General features: G+C 39.2%; 1 protein-coding gene across 1 annotated transcript in view; it reads right to left on the minus strand.

Annotated features, from left to right (window-relative positions):
* NEB (nebulin) overlaps positions 1-21,296 on the minus strand; it is a gene marked incomplete at its 5' end in the record, with an annotated part of 219,214 nt that overhangs the window by 148,298 nt on the left and 49,620 nt on the right. The window contains 16 exons of the mRNA XM_079925461.1: positions 665-772; positions 1,983-2,087; positions 2,479-2,685; positions 2,813-3,124; positions 4,584-4,691; positions 6,127-6,231; positions 9,262-9,468; positions 10,609-10,920; positions 11,800-11,907; positions 12,093-12,197; positions 12,673-12,879; positions 13,447-13,758; positions 14,713-14,820; positions 16,353-16,457; positions 18,375-18,581; positions 19,596-19,907. Of these exons, the coding sequence (XP_079781587.1) occupies positions 665-772; positions 1,983-2,087; positions 2,479-2,685; positions 2,813-3,124; positions 4,584-4,691; positions 6,127-6,231; positions 9,262-9,468; positions 10,609-10,920; positions 11,800-11,907; positions 12,093-12,197; positions 12,673-12,879; positions 13,447-13,758; positions 14,713-14,820; positions 16,353-16,457; positions 18,375-18,581; positions 19,596-19,907 (2,928 nt within the window). The remainder of the gene's footprint in view (positions 1-664; positions 773-1,982; positions 2,088-2,478; positions 2,686-2,812; positions 3,125-4,583; positions 4,692-6,126; positions 6,232-9,261; positions 9,469-10,608; positions 10,921-11,799; positions 11,908-12,092; positions 12,198-12,672; positions 12,880-13,446; positions 13,759-14,712; positions 14,821-16,352; positions 16,458-18,374; positions 18,582-19,595; positions 19,908-21,296) is intronic.

Genomic DNA, 21,296 nt, shown 5'->3' on the forward strand with positions numbered 1-21,296 from the left:
TGGGGTTCAATGCCTGGTCGGGGAACTAAGATCCCACAAACTGTGTGCGGCCAAAAAAAAAAAAAAAGAAGAAGTTGCCTTGGAGAGTGAATATTCTTGTTTTACGAACTTTCGACCAGATATCGAGGGGAAAGTTAGGTCTTCTGGATCTTAAACCTAAATTCCTGCCACCTTCTGTATTTTCTATACCCTGAGCCAATTTATTATAATTACGTAAATGCAAGGATGGACTAAATAGAAAGAATTGGAAGCTAATTTTAAATATGTGCAAAGAAAAATCTATTAACATTAGGTTGTTGAGGTTATTTATTATCTGGCACTTTGAATTTGTCTAAAATAGACAAATAGAAGCCAGAAAAATTATTTGCAGGCAAGCAGGGGAAAACGGAAATCTCTGGTACTTTTGTAATGTCTAGAAACATCATGTCTTAGTGTAATGCACCTTGTAGGTCCTCTGGCTCAGTCTCTGTCCAGGCAGCCCCTTTTTTGATATTCGATCAGTGAGAAACAAGAGTGAATTTGGGGTAAGTGAAGAGGGTAGGAGAAGATGAAGGGGACGGCATCACATTTTGAAAGGTAGGGCCTATCTGTGAAAATCATTACCAGCATTAAGGTACTGGATTCAGATAACAGTATATCCTCATAGAAGTCCAACAATACTTACATCACTAGCAATGTCTCTTGAAGCTTTGGCCAATTGTACAGAAATTGCATCAACTGGGAGATCATAGCCTTTCTTCAAAGCTTCTTCCCATCCAAGTTTATAGAGTTTCTGAAAATTAAAGAAATTATTTAGCATTATTCAGTGTATATTAAAACCGAAACAGATTATTGAACAAAAGTGTACCTAAAGAGTAGACATCAGATTTTAACATCATCTATCTTATCTCTGAAGATATAGATAAAAACAAAGCAAGCTGTTTAATAGAGCAATGACTTAGCATCACGTGATCTGGCTTCTTTTTTTTTTTTTTTTTTTTTTTGCCTCTGAGACTCACTCCCCACCCCCTTGGTAGTGCAGTTGATCATGTCCTTTTCTGTTCAGACACAATATGGTCATATCAAGTATATTAGGTAGATTCCCTTTGCAGTTAAATACAGTCTAGGCTCACTATTTTGATTACAGATGTTAAATTGATTTTTTTAAAAAAGGGTCAGGTAACATATTTTAATTATCTAAATGACAAAAGTAATAGATAATGAAATGCCTTTTGTAAAGTGCAATAAATAAGTTAATCTTTTTTTTTTTTTTTTTTTTTTTTGCGGTACGCAGGCCTCTCACTGCTGTGGCCTCTCCCGCTGCGGAGCACAGGCTCCGGATGCGCAGGCCCCAGTGGCCGTGGCTCACAGGCCCAGCCGCTCTGCGGCATGTGGGATCTTTCCGGACCGGGCAACGAACCCGTGTCCCCTGCATAGGCAGGTGGACTCTCAACCACTGCGCCACCAGGGAAGCCCAAAGTTAATCTTTTTGAATCAAATTTATTGAATGGATGCACATATGTTAAAACTGGACAATAATAAAAATAGCTGAAGGCCATCCAGTGCTTACTATGTGCCAGGCACTGTGATGAGAGCCCTTCATGGAATTTCTCATTTGGTCCTCACAGCAATTCAATGTCATAGGCACTTGTACGGTCCCAGTTTTAGGGATGAGGAAATTAAGGTTTAGACCCAATATTACACAATTCATAAATGGCAAAGCCAAAGCTCATACCAGGTCTGTCTGGTGCAATTTTTTCTTCCAACAGCTATTAATCAATTTTCTACACTGCGTACTGAAATAAAACAGGCACAATGCCTACTCCATGGGATATATAATCACAGCCGAAGCGCTTGCTTTAAACCACCATAAACTGCAACATCCCTACGCTAGCCAGTTTGAGTCATTCATTTCCACTGCTTCAGCATTTATATCAATGATATACCATGCCATCATTTAAAACGTTCAATTAGTTTCAAGCAAAATTTTTATGTAGCTTTACCTGACTGTAGTGTATTTGATTTTGCTTGGCTTGTAAAATATCTGGTGTATCTGGCATCACATGAACCTTGGTTTTATCTTTGTTCCAATCAACGGTGTATAGGTACTAGAAATTTAAAAAGCATACATTTAAAATTTAATAACTTTTTAGGACAAACAAGAAAGAAAAAATATAACAATATTTGAATGCACTCAATTTGAATTAGATTAAGTTAACTTAGTAACTAAAGTAGTATATGATTCAGAAAAGACACCAAAAATAAACTCAGACTTAAAAAAATAATTTAAAAGAACAAATAATTTCTAACTTAATTAGAAGGGCAAGTAAAATAAAAATAAGAGGTTGGGAGCAGAAGAATATGGTGTAGGTGAGTGCTCTGGTACTGTTTGCCACTGCATAGAAGTGGTGGGCCCAAATTAAATTTCCCAGACAAGAACCAGAGACTGCTAGCCCTGTCTGGCTGGGAGCTACAAGGAAGGGTAGGTGTTCTGTCTACCTTGTTCATGGTATGCGCATTCTGCTTGGCAAGAACCATGTCCATGGAGTCATTCAGCTTCTTAAACTGGAAGTTGCTAGGGTGCTGGCGGTATTTCTGATCACTGGCATTTTCAGTTGCTTTCTTGGCCTTCTCCACTTCTAGGGAACCAGCTGGACTCCAGCCAAGCCCTTTGTACCATTCATTGTAGTCCTGCTTATATTCATTCTATAAAGAGAAGAAGCACTTTCTACTTTACCTTATCAATTTAGATACAAAACTGTGGCACAGGAGCCTGTAATCTCCATTCTCATGCTAAGAATGCAACCATCACTCAGAAAGAAGAGAGCCTTACATCACTCTGTATGTGATTCATATTCTTGGACAGCTGGATGTTCATGGAGTCTGGAAGGAGGATGTACTTGTGAATCAGGTGCTTGTAGTTGGTGTTGGTGATGTTGGCTTGGGCATCCTTGGCGGCCGTGACACTGAGCATGTCGGCAGGGGTGTGGTAGCTGGTCTTGGTTTTCTCATAGTTTTTCTTGTACTCCCGATCAGATTGCATCTTGGCCACTTGCATGGAATGGACTAATTTGGGATCATCCTCAAGACTGCGGAAACCAACCATCTTCCCCCTCTCCTTTTCATAATTGTGTTTGTATTTATACTGTGAAGAAAAATTTGAATATTTATTCAGAGCAATTCCCTTGACCAGAAATCATTCTAGTGTCAATATTCTGTATTTCATAAAAAGGGATACTTTTATAGAATTCTACAGTTCACAAAACACTTTTTTCACATGTATTTGTGTAAGTTGATCATCACAACTATACCTTGTGAGGTAGACAGCAAGGTTATTGTTACTGCCCCCATTTTAGAGAACAGTAAGCTGAGGCCAGAGGGGTGAGTGACTTGCTAAAGTCATTAAAGCTTAGAACATGGATCTTGTGATGATACACCACCCAGATTTTCACACATATCCTGTTGTTAAAGAACATTTAGTAGGTAATAAGTGTACAGCAAATGAGAGAAAAAAAAGCAGAATGTTCTAAGCAGTTTAATGTTGCCCTGAAAAATCATCCAGCCAGTCTTTCACTGATGCGAAGAGGCTTAGTTATGAGATACACAGTATAATTTTAGGGCAGCTTTATATTTGTGGAGGTTTTTTTCTTTTAAGACTCTCTACTCTGGTATAATGGGGAAGAAATTTTACTATTTATCACCAAGTTCCCTCTTTCATGGGGAGATCCTGATGCATGGGAAACTTATTCTGCCTATCTCTTGTGGGTTCGGGTGTACAACTTAGGGGTTAGGAGCTGGGAGAGCCAAATGACTCCAGCACAATAGAGGGAGAAGTTTGGAGTCCTCAGGACAATGTAGGAGCGGGATAGGGATGGGTAGGTAGGAAAAATGAAGAGCAGAGATGGAAGAGGAAAGAGAGAGTAGACCTGGGGGATGGCTAAGGAACGAGTGCTCTGAATGTGCTCCTCTCATTACCCCCAAATCATTAAATGTTCACTGTGAGTAGATTTCTTTTGGAAACAATCAAATGAAAGAATTGAGTTTCATAAAGGTGATGTGTTATGGCAATGGTGTGTTGGCACACCAGCTCTCTGGGGGAAAAAAGCCCTGATTTGTACTGTTTGTCAATTTCTGTGGTGTAAGTTCTCCCACTATAGTTGATATCAAGCTATCAATAGTTTTAACAACTGGTTTGCAAAATTCATGATTATTTAATAATCAGCTATCATGAGCACAAAAGATCAGGACCCCCAGCACACCACTTCCTGGGACATCCTGTTGGGAAGACAGAGCCTAAGAGGCAGGAGGCAAGAACAACACAAGTGTTAAGAAAACTTAGTGAAGGGCTTTCGATTTCTACTGGCCATAGCCTTGGTGATCGAGTACAAAGGTGGTCATAATGTAGCTGGCATTCTGTTTTTTCAGAATACCAGAGAAAACACAAGAGCAAGGCTAAGAAGCAGTCACAGAACACAATGGGACTATTGTTAGCAGGCATGCTTTCTTTCTCATATTTTATTCACTCAGTGTTTCTAAAACTCAGCCCTTATTATTTTGGTAGATTAGAAACCCCCAGTCAGGTGACCGCTTTCCTTCAGACTTACATCGCTTGCAATATCTCTTGAGGCTTTGGCAGCTTTGATAGGAATGGCATCAGTTCTGAGATCATACCCTTTCTTTTTAGACTCTTCCAAAGAAAGTTTGTAGAGTTTCTGGAAAGAGAGGCAAAGGAAATAGTTTTCTTCTAAATAGGAAAGTCTGGGTTTATTTTAAAAGAGTAAACTGGCACTGCAGCATCTTTTTTTTTTTTTTTTAATCTTTCAGCAGAATGCTTCATTGGTGGTTCAAGGGCTAAATGCTCTCACAAGTAACATAACTGTGTTTGAAAACAAAATCTATTACAAATTAAAACATCTTCAAAAAACCACCAGAAAAAGTAAGAGCTACTCGTCTCTATTAGGTTGTAAATATGCTTTTTAAAAATGTGAAAGCCCAGTAGATTCTTACTGATGCATTTTGTCAAATAAGAGTCAAGAGAAGAATACAAAATAGCCATGTTCTTAAATCAAAAGACTTCACTGTTTTGCAATTGACACTTTTATGTATATAACTGTGTGGATACTACAATTCAAAAACAAGTCAACAATTCCAAATCCCTGTGTAATTCAAACAAACAAAAGAAAAAAACTGGTAGAGGGACTTCCCTGGGGTCCAGTGATAAAGAATCCACCTTCCAATGCAGGGGACCCGGGTTTGATCCCTGGTCAGGGAACTAAGATCCCACATGTCGTGGGGCAACTAAGCCCGCATGCCACAACTACTGAGCCCGCACAGCTCAACTAGAGAGCCTGCAAGCGGCAAAAATACAGAGCCCATGCGCTCTGGAACCCATGTGCCACGGCTACAGAGCCCACCCACCCTGGAGCCTGCAAGCCACAACTAGAGGAGAGAAAACCACATGCCACAACCAGAGAGAAGCCCGTGTGCTGCAACGAAGATCTCGCACGCCTCAATGAAGATCCCGCGTGCCGCAACTAAGACACGATGCGGCATTTATTATAAATAAATAAATAATAAATAAATCTTTTTTAAAAAAAACTGGTAGGATTTGAGGGTTTCCTGGCAACTGGTTAGGATGAGAAAGGAAGTGAAATAAAACACCTATGAAGTTTCTAACAGGAAGTTAGAACATTACATTCCTTACGGGGCTTGACCTAAATTCCTTACGGGGCTTGACCTAAATTCTTCAAAATGTTATTCTTCCCTTTCCATTTAACTTTTCCCAAGACTGCCTCTTTAGAATCATTTCAAAAGCTTGGTAGAGGGACTCTTTAAGAAAGTCCTGGGATTCACTCTTTCCTTATCTCTTATCCTGGGCTCTAAACCACTCTCTTTACTTCTCTTAGTTTGATAAGAAGTATCTACTCTTAGAACAAAATCCAACTGCCCTTCGAATTCCTAACTGCTGTCCCATCAACAGGCCTACTCCTACTCTTAGCAAAGCAAGATTAGAAAGATTCTCATTTGTGGGTTCCCACTCACTGTCAAAACGGTCATTCTCAAAATTGAGCCATTAATTAGTTAATTTGTTTTTATTGGTTCAAATAGGCAGGAAAGAAAGATGACAACTGGAGGAATTATACTCACATCACTCATATTAATTGTATTTGCCTTTGCCAGAATCATCTGGGGGATATCAGACATGATGTGGACTTTGGTCTTGTCAGCCTCCCATGCTTGTTTGTAGAGGTGCTGGAAAGAAAAAAAAAAGAAAAAAGGAAGGAAGGAAGAAAGGAAGGAAAAAAGAAAGAAAAGAAAGAGAAGAAAAAAGCAATGGAAGTTAGTATTTAAAAGTTTTAAAGGAAGTCAGTACATATATATTATTGTACACAAATATCAATATTTTATGTATTTTTATTAGCTGGCTCTTATTTTTAAAAAGTTTAAAGGAAAAAGGTGCTCATTCAAACAAGACAGTGGAGAGGATGTCAGATGGAAAGTAAAATGTCCTGCCTTCCTATTTTATAGCCCGGATATAGCATCTCCATCCTAAAATTTTCTATGCATATTAAAGTCCACATATAGTCCTTTTTTTAATATAAATGAGGTTATATAAAACATGTTTTACATCTTGCTTTTTTACTTAATATTATAGGTTAGACATCTTTTAGCCCTCTTAATAATTTACTTCATTCATTTAAAGAGCTGTGCAGTATTCCATGAAGAGGTGTAACCCAATTGATTTAACCAGTTCTCCTTTGATAGACATTTAATTTGTTGTTTCCAGTTTTTTTCTACTATAAGCAATGATGCCATGATCTTTGTGGTGGGCCTGGAGATGTACAACCCAGACACTCACTCAAGGAAGGACTGGTTGCACCAACTACTGGCAGACAGCCTCCAAACTGTCACTTGCTTCAAGGTTTTGTTGCCTCACTCAAGAGCACACTCTTCCCTGGTGGCCATCCAGTTACTCATCAGAGTGGTGGTACAAAGGCCTGGCCATTCCACCCAGTTCAGGACACGTCCGGCATGCCGTATATACTCAAGAGACCTCTGGGGCACTGGCATAGGCTTTGTAGGGCTGGCATCACAGTCGGACCCCTCTTGCCCCCCCCTTTTTTTTTTACATCTTTATTAGAGTATAATTGCTTTACAATGGTGTGTTAGTTTCTGCTTTATAACAAAGTGAATCAGTTATACATATACATATGTTCCTATATCTCTTCCCTCTTACGTCTCCCTCCCTCCCACCCCTTCTAGGTGGTCACAAAGCACTGAGCTGATCTCCCTGTGCTATGCAGCTGCTTCCCACTAGCTACCTATTTTACATTTGGTAGTGTATATATGTCCATGCCACTCTCTCACTTTGTCACAGCTTACCCTTCCCCCTCCCCATATCCTCAAGTCCCCTCACTGGTACTGATCCCTGAAAAATGCCCTGTACTCCAAATTCCATCTCAGCATCTCTTTTTGGGGACCCTAGCCTGCAAAAAATATTACCGTGTGTATGTATGTGTGTACATCTTTGCACATACATGAGGATTTCTGAAGGGTATTGGGCAACTGAAGTTTTAATTTTAACAAATATTAACAAAAACTGTTGACTAGAAGTTTACATTAACTCCCTTTCCAATACTGTATATCACACAACTTTTTAAATCTTTGCAAATCTTATAGGTGAAAAATGCTATCTCTTTGTTTTAGCCAGGTTTGATTAAAAAACCAAAACAAAACTTCTGCTAGAGTCTTTTTCTAGATCAGGGGTCAGTAAACGTAAAGAGCCAGATAGTAAATAATGTTAGGCTTTGTGGGCCACAGAATCTCTGTTATGAACTACTCAGCTCTGCTGTTGCAGTGCAAAAGCGGCCACAGATGATATGCAGATGAATGGCTGTGTTACTATAAAATTTTATTTACAAAAACTAATTTTCTGACTTCTGATCAAGTGATCTGTGTCATCTGTGTCATCAACACGACAGTCCCTAGCCACACGGGGCTATCAGTCACTTGAAATGTAGCTAATGTGAATGAAGAACAAATTATTAATATTAATTTATTGAGATTTGTCATCACATGTGGCTAGTGATTATAGTATTGGAAGCACAATTCTAATGGAAAGAGCAATACTTAGTCATTAGAGTACTGGTTCTAGTCCAGACCAGGTCATTGACCTGCTGTGTGTCTTTAAGGGAGGTGCCTTGCCTCTCTGGGCCACCCTTTCCTCAACTCTGCAAGAAAGGGGTTCAACTTGATGACCACCAAGATATCTCTCAGTGTTAGCATTTGCTATTTCTGTGATTCTCATCTTGGCATGATTATTTTAAAATGGTAATCTTTAACACTGAAAAAATGAAAGGCTTAATTTAATATTTAAAAAGTAAATGTATGTTTGTGGTAGTTTAAATTCTAAGTCTTAAAAGGGGCACTGAGACTTTTGCCTTGTGTCAACAAGTCCTTTCCAAAGAGGTTGGTCTTCTTGACAAAATTCTTTCTCAGAAGACTCCAGAGGATTTACTCAGAGACTTAGCGTAATACAGCTCTATCTTTCTACATCATTTCCTGCAACCGTTTCATGTTCAGATCCAAATTATTTTTCCCCTTTTTGGTTAATCAATGGCATTTCTAATTATGATCCACAAAATATAACCAATGCTGTTGCAATTATTTTATTTTTGCAACTTAAAAACAGATGTCCAAGGGTGATGTACTTGTTGGTCCTGAAATCAAATTATGGCTAATTATGTCAAACTACAGTAAGGCTTTTCTGAAGGCTGGAGTCATTAATGATCCAGGGAAGTACTAGTGGAGAGCTATCGCTCTCAGCATTGCCCAGAGAAGGTCCTGGCTCAGAATGCTGCTACAGCCATGTAATCTAGTTTTCTTTTATTCCATCAAAAGAGCAAGGAAGCAGGGGTGGGCTGCAACACCCAGCTGTTATCATCAGCCCTACAGTCTACTGATTCAGCATAATGAGCTTCTACTAACTTCGCCTTAGACAAATGGGACTCATTTTCAAGATCTGCATCGAAAGAAAAGAGTCCATACTTATTTTGTTATGTCTATTAGGTAGGGTGGTTCATTGAGCATTTGGAGAGGGCACTTATTAAGACTAATTTCTATCTTTTTTGTTTGTTTTTTTAACTACAAGACCCTTTTTCAAGGTAGAGGAAACATTAATTATGATGCTGTAAAACTGTTATCAAAACCTGTAGATTAAATGTAGGATATGCCTGGCTTATTCCTGATGCTTATGAAACACTACAATATTGAAAGACTTACTTCGTTCATAATTTTTGCATTATTCTTGGCCAAAACCATGTTCACTGAGTCCATCAAGGTGGAATACTTCAGAGTGTCTGGGTGTTGGCGGTACTTCTTTTCACTGATAATCGCCATGGCTTTCTTGTTTTTCTCAGCCTCCAGGGAGCCCAGAGGGAGCCATCCAACGCCCTTCATGAAGTCAGCATAGTCAGCTTTGTACTGATTCTGCAAAAGAGGAAAAGTTCGAGGATGAGAAGAAACCAAATCTTCCAAGAACCATGAGCGGGTATTTAATATTCCATGAGTTCCACTTCAGTTTTCAACTGATAGCATATTCAACTTTAATTACTTTTAACCCTAAACTTTTTTTTTACATTTCCTTGCATGAGGAATTTAAAACAAGCAGCAATATCTTTGTGATTTATTTGCTTCTCTCAATGCCTTCATAAAGAAAAAGTGCTAAGAAATACCAAATAGATCAATCTACCATGTGACTACTATCTCAAGAAAGGTGACCATGCTGGACTAACTTTCTTACAAAAATCCCCAAGTCCCCTTGGTTAATAGGAGACTTAGAGGACTCCATTTCTCTCTTTTGGTATAAGCCTTTGAACAGCCACCATGGTTACAACTCCTTCGGGTATGCCAGAAACCTCACTGATACTTTGTGCAAATTTCATTTTTTTCCCCTCAAATCAGACATTTCCCCCTATAACTGTACCACGGTTGCTTTCATTTGGGTACTTATATACCTCCCCAGCTATAGCTCATCTCTTACGTTTCCAAAGAGAAATATAGGCTCGGCATGGCCTGCATTTGGTTCATAATTTATATTCACTTTCCCCAGCTACCAAAGGGCCTCTATAGCTCAATTCTTGGCTTTACACTCTCTGTGCCTTCCTCACATTTATTCTAATCGCTGTTTCAGCCATCACCTCCTTACTATTTCATCAGTAAGTAAGATAGGCAATTATAAAGCTGGAAATGAAAGCTGGCTGGGAGTGAGGGACAGTAGCTCTCAAGTTACCTGACTTTCTGTTTTACCTCTTACTCCTTAATCAGGAACTTTTTATACTTCTGACTCTCTCTGCTAGATATATTTCCTTCAACACATTCTTTCTGAAACCAAATTTCATGTGTTATGGCTGATCTAGCATCCAATAATGCTCACAACAATAATAGATAGGGTTCATCCCTTTTGTGTTAAAAAAAATAAATTCAATCTAAGGTAAAAACTGAAACACCTCATTGGGAAATTACATATGAATTTCTTTCAGGATTTTCAAAATGTCATTAATTATGGTCTTTCATGATTTGCTTATTATCCAAAGTAAATGCTCTGCAAATGTTGTGGCTGTCACGTACATCACTTTGAATCTGCATCATGTTTTTGGCCAATTCAAAGCTCATGGCATCAGGAAGCATGTTGTAGGCATGGATCACGTTCCTGTAGTTGGTGTTGGTGGCCACTTCCTGAGACTTCTTGGCTGCCACCATGCTGAGCATGTCCGCCGGGGTGTGGAAGGATGTCTTGGATTTCTCGTACGCCTTCTTGTACTCGCGGTCTGACTGCATCTTGGCCACTTGCATGAAGTGCACCAACTTGGGGTCGTCCTCTAGGCTCCGGAAGCCAATGTGTTTCCCTTTGGCTTGTTCATAGGCTTGCCTGTACTTGTACTGTGGATGGAAAAGAAACATGGTGATGAAGATAGTGAAAGAAAGAGAACAAAATATAATTCACTACGTGCCATTAGCTTTGTCATAGGTGTAGGGTTTTAGAGCTACTCTAAACTTACAAAGGGAGGAGTTGTTGGCGGGGTGGGGGGACTGGGAGCAAATTTTTTTTTTTTTTGCGGTACGCGGGCCTGTCACTGTTGCGGCCTCTCCCGTTGCGGAGCACAGGCTCCGGACGCGCAGGCTCAGCGGCCATGGCTCACGGGCCCAGCCGCTCCGCAGCATGTGGGATCCTCCCGGACCGGGGCACGAACCCGTGTCCCCTGCATCAGCAGGTGGACCCTCAACCACTGTGCCACCAGGGAAGCCCCAGGAGCAAAATATTTTTACTTCAAATTTCTTGACAGACTTGAGTCCATGAGGGGAAAAAATCATCTAGAGTTAATCAAAGTGATGTGTAAATAAGTTGTTTTAGGGTTATTTAGAAAAGCAGCTTTTCCCACTCTGCTGTGTAACAGCGGAAAGGGCTGCAGGCACCACTTTTCATGGTGCGCCTCTACATTCAGAAAAGAGCTTGGTAATGGATCTTCTGGGTAAAGTGCATAGATCACATCCCTGTGTTTGCTAGGAATTGCCCATAAACAACTTAAGCACTCTAAAAGTAACTTATTTTAACAAGACCCTGTCACTTTTTACATTGAATGATGAACAAATAATTAGAGCATCCTTGGACTGGGTGAAGGGAGGTGTCTTGTGTGTTACATGGAACAGTGGTCCCACCAACACTGGACAGAGCTGATTACAGCTCCTGCATACACATGAGCTTGGCTCATTTGCTCTTTTTCTCGTTTAGACTAAATAAGCATCAGTGAAAGCACTTACATCACTGGCAATGTCTCTGGAGGCTCTTGCAGCCTTTATTGGGATGGCATCAGGCCTCAGGTCATATCCTTTCTTCTTTTCTTCTTCCCAGCCAGCTTTGTACAGTTTCTAAATGATGAAGTAGAAAAACACCAGCATCTTGTTAGTCGCGTTAGAATGGGGACCCTAATTTTAAAGTGGTTGTCATGTGGAAGACAGATATTCCACAACTACTAGTTCCCTTCAAACTCTTCCCTCCCCCTGCCACCACCCCCCACTCCCTGCATCTTTGTTGTTGTTGTTAATCTACTCACATCACTCATGGTGATTTGGTTGACTCTGGAGAGTAAAATGCCTGGAGTATCAGGCATGACGTGAATGGTGGTCTTGTCTTTGTTCCATTTTTCAGTGTAGAGCCTCTACAACAAGAAAGGTAGGCACATGACTGTACAGCAGGACAAATCTGCAATGTGCTATCAAGAGGAAGAGACTCACATCTCCATGGTAGAAGAGGTTAAATCTGATATTGGAAAATGAATGAAATAGCAAGAAGATGGGCTGATGAGACTGGACACATGATTTTAAAAATCATCAAACAAGGGAGCCCTCTTCCACTGAAACAACAAAGGCTATCTTGCTCCAACCACACATTACATAGAGCTTCGTGGTTCTAGCACACACTCAGCATGAGGTTGACAGACAGCCTGGGGTTGGTATAAGTGGGAGCTCTCTAGACACGATGACGGTTATAGACTGCCCCCTCCTACCACCACCGCCACGACCACAACCATCAGAAAGATGAAAACGCTGATGAAGGTCAAAGTGGCACTGCCTGGTTCAATGGTCTGAGCACTGCAGGGGTTCTGAGGCTGAGGCCAGCAGGTGAGTTCTTACCTTGTTCATAATCAGTTTGTTACTTTTGTTTAGTGCTTGTTCCAGTGTGTCCATGGCGTATGTGAATTTTAGCTTCTCAGGGTGCTGGCGGTACTTCTTCTCGCTAAGAATCTCTCCTGCTTTCTTTGCCTTCTCCACCTCCGGTGACTCTATGGGCACCCAGCCGATCCCTTTCATCCAATTGGTGAAGTCGGATTTGTACAGATTCTTCACAACGAAAAAGGAAATTCTCATTTCAGAAAGAGTCAGGGCATGGGTTTCTTTGACCAGATGATTTGCTCATTTTTAAAAAGAGGAAAAAAAAAAAGGATGGGGGGACTGGGAGAATAACCTGCTTTTTATTCCCTACCATCCTTCAGAAAAAAATTAATTACAAAGTGATTGTATTCATGGTGGTTTTGAACAGAAAATCCTGACCCAATAATTCCTTTAAAAATTTAACTTTCTTGGGGGGAACGTTAACAGAATTTTGCACTGGAAAGGATATTATATAGCACCCATTTGGACCTGTTAGTCTTTCACAGAATACAACATATATTGGGTCTAACTTCCAAAGTTTAAGTATATATATACATAATAACTAAAGAAAACTATATATATAGCTCAAATGAGTGAAATCCTAAAACTCCAAATTCTGGAGAGGATCCCTAATTACAGTGAGTCCAACCAGGTTTAGGATGGAGTAAATGGAATTGCTGATTTCTAGTTCTTCTTAGCCGTCAGCTAGAAATGGATAACTAATTTTATGCTGACAATCTGATGACTGCTACGTACGTCACTTTGAATCTGCATCGCGTTCCTGGAATGCTCCACGTTCAAGGCATCAGGCAGCAGGGTGTAGTGGTGGAAGGGTTGTCTGTAGTTGGTGTTGGTGGCGACCTCCTGAGATTTCTTGGCTGCTGTCACACTGAACATATCCAAGGGGGTATGATATCTGGTCTTGCTGGCTTCATAGCCCTTTTTGTACTCACGATCTGACTGTATTTTGGCTACATTCATGTAGTGAACCAGTTTAGGATCATCTTGAAGACTGAGAAATCCAATTTGTTTGCCTTTGGCTTTCTCGTAGGCCTCCTTATATTTGAACTACATGAAAAAGAAGGGCAGACAGAAGTTTGATAGGGTAGATTGTATGAAATACTAAAGCATTAAACTGAATTTATATCACAAATTAAGCAATAGCCAAATTCATTCTGAATCTAGGTAACAACTAAGTTTTTTAGTATTTTTAAGTAAACAACTAGCAAAGTATTTCCAATGGATGGTCTTGAGATCTGCTCTGGGGATAATTAAGAATGGAATAAATTGTAGTTTATATCTAGATTATTCATAGGTGGATTCTTTGAATACAAACAAAGGTTCCTGAAAAGTTTATTAAGGATTTGGTGAACATAGTTTTTATTATCTGTTTCTATGATTAATTTGCATCACCTTATAAACTATTTGCATAATTCTGAGTAAATTGCAGCAAAGACATTATAAAAATTAGTATATTGGACTCCAAATGAATTTCTACTCTATCAAGGTATATCAATTCCTATAGAAAATATAACTTAATTTATAAAAAGTAATTAATTAATAAAGTAAATAAGTAAGCAGGTAACTGAAATGCTGTCATTTAATATATAATTCTTCCTGGCTTTCCATATTTCACCAGATTTTTTTCTTTATGGAAATTATATTATCAAAAAATTGTATTCTTTTAAAATACTGGGAGACTTTCTTGATTTAGTAATATTTTAGTATACCAAGGCTTTTTTCTTAACAAAATCCAAATAAAAAGCAGTTTTCAAGTTCATAATAATAATACTAATGAGAATTCCATGTATTTGACAGTTTAAAAAAATTATCTTCTTTGTAACAACTTACTGAGTTTTTAAATATTTTTAAGATAAAAAAATCACTGGTACCTAAGATATTAGGAATTCTTTTTATACTACAATTTTTTATTTGCTTCCTAATATAGTTCATATAACCTCATACACCATATAAATATTTTTTAAATATAAAGAGAGTTTACTACTTTCAAATTAGACTTACATTGCTAGCAATATTCCTTGAACTTTTTGCAGCAACAATTGGAATGGCATCTGGTCTCAAATCATAGCCCTTAGCAAGGGTTTTCTTCCAATCTGCTTTATACTTAGCCTTGAAAAAAGGAAAGATTATTTTATTATCTGACATAATTAAAAGAGGAATGAAACAGGAAACCAAAATCTTTCTTATAAAACATGTCATAATATATCCCTTTCTATTAAAAGAATCCAGAGTTAGGGCTCTAAGTTCATCTTTTAGAACTCTATTATTCTTTAAAAAAAAAATCAGTAAACTATATACACAGTATGATCTCAACTGCTGTAAAAAATGTATATGTGTGCATTAAAAAAAGCAATGGAAAGGTATTGCTTTGAATGTGGGATAACAGAAGATTTTAATTTTTTCATAATTTTCTATATTTTCCAATTTTTCTATAATAAGCATGCAATGCTTTTATTTTCTTGTATTTTTTATAATGGAACATTTTAAACTTACAGAAAGATGTGGGTACTAAAATTAAAAGTTCAGATGTAGTACCACCCAGCTTTAATTAATATTAATTTTTAAATATTACTTATAAAAGCAGGAAAAAGTTTTAAATGAACCAAAAGCATAGAAATGAGTACTTTAAAAAATGTTTATTTGGAGATAAAAGAGAGCCTAAAATGTTAGGAAGAATGACTAAATCATCTTTTAAGAAATGAACAATTTTATCCAGGTTGGATTATGTCTTTAAATTAGAATTTACCAATTTGCTTTAAAAGCAAAAGGAAATAATTCATAATAGTAAATTTAAACATTGCCACCAATTAGAGAGAGATGCTAGTCACATGCAAAGAAGAGTTTCTAAAGAAAATCACGGTAAACTTGTTTAGAAGTTTAGAATTTTAACAAATAACTGAAATAAAAGTTATAGAAATAGCAATACTTATCCTTACTACAGACCATGCATTCCTGTATTTTCCAATCCTCTCTGTCCTATTTTGTTTTACTTTTTAAAAAATGGAACACAACCTACTAGATTGATTTTATAACCCACTAACGAGTCATAGCCCACAGTTGGGAAAAGTCCGCATTAAGTGAAATGTATGGTAGGCTCTAGTCTCATATTCTATGATAAGGATCCAATCTGGAGACTGTTGGTTCGCAAATTGGTCCCCGTACATGGAGGGCAAGGAGAGACTGAAAAAACAGGCTGGCCACTCCAGCTTGGTAGGCGGCAATTTTAATAAACAAGGGAACTTACATTCGAGGGTTGTCTTGGGCAGTCACAAGACAAGTAGATCTTCACACCCGCCCACCAGAACCTTACAAGTTTATTAAGGCCTCAAGTGGATTCAGTGCAAGTTGTCTCAACAACACATTGGTCTCTCAAGGCTGTGTGCTTGAAAATGGCTCCCACTGTGGGAACAGTGGGCAGAACTTACATTCCAAGGATGGGAGGGGGTGAGGAGCCTCCAATTGCCCAGGTCCAGATCAAGGGTCACCTGTCAATCACGTCCTCTCAATGACCTCCTCCATCAAAGACTCAAAGGGTTCACACTCAGTTTGCTCCCCCTAAAATTCCCAGTGCTAGTTATATAGAACTGGAAAGGAGAGGCTCATGTAAGCAATACTAGACGGGCACCAGGCCAAATACTCACATCACTTATGTTGAAGGCATTGACCTTGGCTTGAATAAACTGCGGTACATCAGGGTCCATAGTGTACTTGTGCTTCAGTTTCTCTCCCTCCACCTTGTAGTTCACCTAAAAACAAAGGAGGCAGCGTTGAAATCGTATTAGCTAACATAATGTAAGTTTCATCTAGCACACGTTCCTTTAAAAAGGAAGACTATCGTTTGTGTTTTTCCATTTATAAGGCAATTAGCTACATTATCACACAGAGGGAGTGTTGGCAGACATATTCATTGCTCATTCCACCCATATTTATTGGACAGCACTCTGATCAATAGGCAGCATGGTAGGTTCTGTGTTTAAAGTGGTTAAAAAGAAAAAGGCAGACCTGTCCTCTTGGAGCTTATAGCCCAATAGAGGAAACAGAGAATAGCACATAAACTGTAAGATAGAGCTAGAATTCGTGATGTGTTGTAAATTAAATAACTTTAGGAAAGAAATGAACAGGGTCAGGGTGGGGGGTCAGCAAAGGCTCTCTAAAAAGGTAACATTTACACCCAAACTTGAAGAAAAGGGAAGGGTCCGGGCAGAAGAAGAGCATTCAGGGCCCTGGGTCTAGAAGGGGCATGGCTAGCTTGAGGAACTGAAGGTCACTGGGCTGGAATGTGCTGAGCGGGGTCCCAGGAGGATTAGACAGGAGGGGGGCGGGGGCACAGAGCTGAGGGCTTTTTCAACCAAGTTAACAGTTTAGATTTTACTTTGAGTTCAAGGAGAAGCTACTAAGGGGTTTTAAGTATAAGAAGGACATGATCTGATTTATGTCTTAAGACAGTCTTTTTGGTTTTTGTGTGGCCCCAGGCAGGGAGTCCAGGTAATGGATTATTACAGTTGTCCACGTGAGATATGGAGGCCAGAACTAGGGTTGGTGGCAGCTGAAAGACAGAGAAGTGCTCCAACAGGATGGCTGAGAGATTTGGGAGGCTAACTCAGCAGAGGCGTTGGATGAGGGGGGTTCACACGGGGAGGTGTCGATGGTGACTGCCAGGTTTCAGGCTTGAGTAACTAGGTAGATGTTGACGGCATTTATTGGGATGAGGAAGACTTAATATCGTGAGTTTAGGGTTTTCCTAGCTAACTGGAAAAACACAGGGAGAAGTGACACCTCGGTCAGTACAAAAGAAATCAGAACAATCTACACCATTTAGTACCACTAGAATAGAATTAATCTTGAAACATCTGTGGTAATGTGGGACTGGTCTGAGAAATAAAATCCAGAAAACCCTCAAATCTGAACCAAAGAATGCATTCCCCACCTTCGAATATCTGGGGTTAAAGCCACAAAAAGTCCTCTCTTCTTTGTTTTTTACTTACCACTCTATTTCTGGGGGAGGTATCTTAGAACTCTGAAATTATCAAATGAGGGGAAGCACTGAGCATTGTAATTAGCCTCTGACTAAGAAAAAGGGTCCAGATAGACCTCGGCTCAGAAAAAAGACTCTGGATGATTCTGAAAGCAAACTGCTTAACTCTTCCCCAGAGGTGTTTCTCTCTCTCAGAATACCGCCCTATTTATTTTGCAAGGGGATTAGGACATTAGCCTTCTCCTCATCTGGCTAGGTAGAACTCTTACAACTCTCTCTCTCTCTCCCTCTCTCTCTCTCTCTCTATAGATAGAGAGAGAGAGAGGGAGAGAGAGAGAGAGGGAGAGAGAGAGCGCGCGCAATATATATCTTGGTTTGCAATTCAGACAAGGTCACAGATTATAATAGAAATAATTTTATTTCCTATGTATAGTGTAAGGGTCTGCTTATAAATAACATAGACTCTCTACATTTGGAAAACAAAGCAAACTTGGAACATCGTCCTTCTCTCCTTCCTATTCTTCTTAAGTCCCAAGTTGCTTCAAAAGTAAAACCTTTTGATATACCTCTGAAAGCAGATGATTTGCTAAGATAGATGCACACTCATGAATTGAATTAAGAAGGATTGTGGAGTAACTGGTCATGGGGTTATTCATGGACAAAAACTCTTTGAAGGAAAACCACTTACATCACTTAGCTGCTTTGTGTTGTGCTGAGCCAAAACCATGCCCATGGAATCAGGCACACTTGTGAACTTGATGGTATCTGGGTGCTGTCGGTACTTTCTCTCATTTAATGCATTGCCTGCTTTCTTGGCCTTCTCGACCTCCAGAGAACCAAGAGGGATCCATCCAATGCCCTTGAAGCAGTTGTTGTACTCATCTTTATATACATTCTGTAAAAGAGTAATCTCAGATGAGGGGATATCCTAGTGCATACTCAAGAGCTGTTTCTGGAATCTGTAATTCTATCCAGGGCGGGAATGAAGAGCAACCTGTCAGCATGCCTGTGTCTATACTGGAGCTTTTGGCTATCTCTGCCACAGAGCTTCTTACCCAGAATTTGGTCATAAGAAAAAGCAGTTCTGTTGTTAGAGTGCATTAACACTCCAGGAGAGAATGTAGGCCACATATTTCCATGGGTACTGCTAAAAAAAAAAAAAAAAAAAAAAAAAAAAAAAGTGTCTCTTCTGACAATAAATTGGGCTTTCCTTTTGATTTCACTGAAATCTCCACAACTTCTGAATTTCACCCACACCGTCCACCTGAGCTCCTCCATCTCAGGTGGAGAGAGACATTCTCATTGAGCAACAATAAAGGAACACAATTTTTTCCCTTTACCAAGGATGATTCTTACAAAAACCTGGCTCCTGCAGCAGGAAATGCTCTGAATATTAAACACCCTCCCCCATGCAGCTCTCCATGAGTCATGCTGCAATCACAAAACCCTCCTGGTTCATTTTAGATGACTCGTTACATACATTTACATGCATGAGAGTGTGACCTTGAGTTCAAAAATAGAAGAAGAAGAAAAAAAGAACATTCCTGAATTCAGAAAGAATAGAGAATGCTCCTATTTTGCATTATACATATTGCTGTTGAAGCAGGCCCACCAGGAGTAACCATTTCCTTTTGTTGAGAACCAGGGTGGCTTATGTACTTAGTAGAACATGGCTTTATCTTTGACCCATAAGTTAATAAAGATAATATCAATGATTGTGATAGGAGCAGAGAAAGCTAGTAAAACACAGCGTGTCTACCATGCCTTTGTTACTCTTTCAATGATGACTGTATATTTTAAAGTGCATTTTTCAAATACCTTACTGTATTGTGAAGTCTACTAAAACAGGAAGAAATGATCGTCTGTTCAGTACAAGCATCTCTAGGTCTATAATGTTATACATACTCACATCACTCTGAATTTGATTCATATTCCTGGTATGCTCAAGACTCAGGGCATCAGGTAGGTATGTGTAGTGATGTATCGGCTGCTTGTAGTTGATGTTGGTGGCAACATCCTGGGCCATCTTTGCAGCTGTAATGCTAACCATGTCCCCAGGGGTATGATAGCTGGTTTTGGTGTTTTCATAGTTCTTCTTGTATTCACGATCAGACTGTAACTTTGCCACATTCGTATAGTGGACGAGCTTAGGATCATCCTGGAGGCTTCTAAAACCCACATGCTTTCCCTTTGCCTTCTCGTAAGCTTCCTTGTATTTATACTGTGGAGGCAGAATTTGGTTAGCAAAGTCCTAAGCATTGGGAACATTAGGTGGAGCGATTATATTCACACACAAAGGCATTCAGAATATTGTGATTTTCTGGAAGACTGTACAAGAAATACAGTCCACACCCCATGCCCCCCAACCCCAGGAAGTTTAGACTGAAAGCATTTATTTCCAATACTGCTGGGTTATAAATGGGTATCATGATAAATTCAGGAGCAGTTTCTTTTCTTTGCTACGAATGCTATAGATGATTTGCATGTGGAACTTTATATAGAGCCAACTCTATTAAGTTTTCACACTTAATATAAACATAACATATTCCAAAATATAAGACTACATTCCAAATATACCTCTTGGTTTTCCAGGGATGTGAATTTTCCTAATCCAACATGTTAGTTCACATCACAGAATACTAGAAATACTTCTGTTTTTGATTCTGATTCGTCCAGGAAAAGGTGCAGAAGAAACTCTAAAGAACTGTACATGCAAGACGTTTATACTCAGATCTCTTTGGGGTGGGGGATGGAAAATATTACTATGTTTGTTGTCTCAGTTGACCTAATATGGTTAAACAAAAAAACCCTCTTCTTTGGCAGGTAGCTAGGCTTTCACCCAACCCCATTTCTCAGCAGCTACTCTCCAAGCTCACTGCTGAAGCAGCTGCACATGAATTAAGGAACTATATAATAAGGGCAGGAACCACCAAGACCTTTCCTCATCAGTAAAAGCCTGACTGCAAAAGCTCTGTGGTCCAAGGTCTCTCACCGCTGAGATCGGCAATGGGGTGTAGACTGAGCTATACAGTAGGTAACAAATCAAAACCTCAATTTTTATGTAAGAGAATTCAAATCTACCCAAACTCTGAAGACACTCTGCTCCTGCCATTTAAGCACCAATTTATAAACAAGAGTTTAGCAGGCAAAAGAATTATCAAGTAATTTCTAGGCATGTTAGAAAAAGTTCTGTGTAAGGGCTAAAAATAAAAATGATAATGTCATATTTTAGACTGTCACTTTCTCCTTAAACTAGAAATGTATTTCAGAGTGATGTGCAAAGCTTTGAAGAACACATTTTCAGTACCATCCCTACATGGAAGGCTGTAGAATTCTTACACCCTATCTTCCACATGGTCTGTACACGTGGTTTCTTTCTTTTCTTGTGTCAGACGAAGAGTGTAGCCTCTGGAATAGTGTGTGACAGTGAAATCTATGGTGTGTGCGTGCTTTTGGAAAATTTTGTTTTTCAATGATGAGAAGAAGTGTAAGTGTATACTTTTTCTATTACAGATGAAATAAATCAAAATTATATTCTAGAAAAGTGGGCTTTTTCCCATTTGGTTTATAAAATCTGTACAATTTATTTAACATTTTTTCAATCTTCTTA

Source organism: Stenella coeruleoalba (genome assembly GCF_951394435.1).
Source record: "Stenella coeruleoalba genome assembly, chromosome: 6".
Lineage (NCBI taxonomy): Eukaryota > Metazoa > Chordata > Mammalia > Artiodactyla > Delphinidae > Stenella > Stenella coeruleoalba.